General features: G+C 58.8%; 1 protein-coding gene across 1 annotated transcript; it reads left to right on the plus strand.

Moving 5' to 3' along the window:
* The first annotated feature begins 410 nt into the window (after positions 1-410).
* On the plus strand, positions 411-1,489 carry GPR182 (G protein-coupled receptor 182). Its single transcript, XM_009875269.1, is given in 2 exon segments — positions 411-1,185; positions 1,188-1,489. Coding segments are annotated over 2 exon segments (1,077 nt in total).
* The last annotated feature ends 326 nt before the right edge of the window (positions 1,490-1,815 follow it).

Consider the following 1,815-nt stretch of genomic DNA (forward strand, 5'->3'; position numbering starts at 1 on the left):
CCCCAATGGCACAGCACGGCGGCACGGCACGGCACGCTCCTCCAGCTTTCCCTGGGGAACGGCGGCTCTTGTGAGCTCTTCCAGCGGCACAAGGCTGGACGAGGTTCACGGCGTCTTTGCCGTGCAGATGCAGCTGTGCTGGGATCAGAGCTCTCACACTTAAGGCAATTAAAGGATGTTAAGGTCAAGTCCATTTCCTTTAACTTTTTAATTTTGTCACCTACTTGGAAGTCCCAACGGCTCCCAGCAGCGAAGCTGCAGGACGAGGGCGGCCGGCCGGGTTTGTAAGGCAACTGCTCACCGAGGGCTGGGGAGGGGGACAGCGGCTTTCCCACCTGCACGGAGACCCGCAGACGTGGTCACCTGCTGAGCTGCAGCTCAGAGCTTTCCCTTTCCTTGCAGCGACCGGGATGGCTGAGACAACCCCTGCCCCCACGGAGACGCACACTGCCCTCAGCGAGTACGGGGACTACCACAACCTGTCCGAGCTCTTCCACCTCCTGAACTACACCTACACCTTCTGCGAGTTCAGCCTGGATGAGAACGTGAAGCGGGTGATCCTCTTCATCCTTTACCTGGTCATATTCGTGGTGGGCTTGGTGGAGAACCTCCTTGTCATCTGGGTCAACTGGCAGACACGGGGCAACAAGAGCTTGGTCAACCTCTACATCATCAACATGGCCATCGCCGACCTGGGCGTGCTGCTCTCGCTGCCCATCTGGATGCTGGAGGTGATGCTGGATTACACCTGGCTCTGGGGCAGCTTCCTCTGCCGCTTCACGCACTACTTCTACTTTGCCAACATGTACGCCAGCATCTTCTTCCTCACCTGCCTGAGCGTGGATCGCTACGTGTCCCTGACCAGCTCCTCCCTCTTCTGGCGCAAGCACCAGCACCGCGCGCGCCGCGTCATCTGCGCCTGCAGCTGGGTCCTGGCAGCGGCGATCCCGTTCCTGGAGGTTGCTCACATGCAGCTGGTCAACACCGGAGAACCGATCTGCATCTTCATGGCCCCCTTTGAGACCTACGATGAGTGGGCGCTGGCGGTGAGCTTGGCCACCACCACCATCGGGTTCCTCATCCCCTTCCCCATCATCACCGTTTTCAACGTCCTGACGGCCCGGTTCATCAAGCGCACTAAGCCGGAGAGCAGGAAGCACTGCCTGCTCATCTACGCCTACATCGCCGTCTTCCCTTCCCCCCGATGCTCCCCTTGCTCACCCTCGGCGGCAACCACATCATCCTCCACTGCACCTTCGCCCACTTCCTCTACTTCTTCTACGACGTCATAGACTGCTTCACGATGCTCCACTGCGTGGTCAACCCCATCCTCTACAACTTCCTCAGCAAGAACTTCCGCAGCAAGCTCATCTCCGCCGTGGTGAAGTACATCCCCAAGGAGCAGGGCAGCCCGAAGGGCGCAGACAAGTCCTCCTCCAGCACGCAGCACTCCATCGTCATCGCAAAGGACAACGGCCCCCCCAATTAAGGGCGGTGGGATGCTCCCACCCCTCCCCGGCAAGTGCTCGGGGGGAGCAGCTCCTGTCAATAACGTCGTTCTTCCGGGCGACGAGCAGACACTTTGCTTTTAAACCACACGTCTTGGCTGGTCCCCTCCCGCGCTCCGGAGGCAGGGCACGAACGCGAAACGGCCGATGCAGGGAGCACAGACGTCTTCCTCTGACGTGCAGCTACATCAGACCTATTTCGCTAAAGAAAGAATAAGAGAAACTTCCTGATTTCCAGAAGAAACACTTGCAGTAACAAAGCACAGGGCAAAAGCCTGATCTTACAGAAATGAAGGCAGTGTGACCC

This window comes from Apaloderma vittatum, unplaced genomic scaffold (genome assembly GCF_000703405.1).
Source record: "Apaloderma vittatum isolate BGI_N311 unplaced genomic scaffold, ASM70340v1 scaffold26778, whole genome shotgun sequence".
Taxonomy (NCBI): Eukaryota; Metazoa; Chordata; class Aves; order Trogoniformes; family Trogonidae; genus Apaloderma; species Apaloderma vittatum.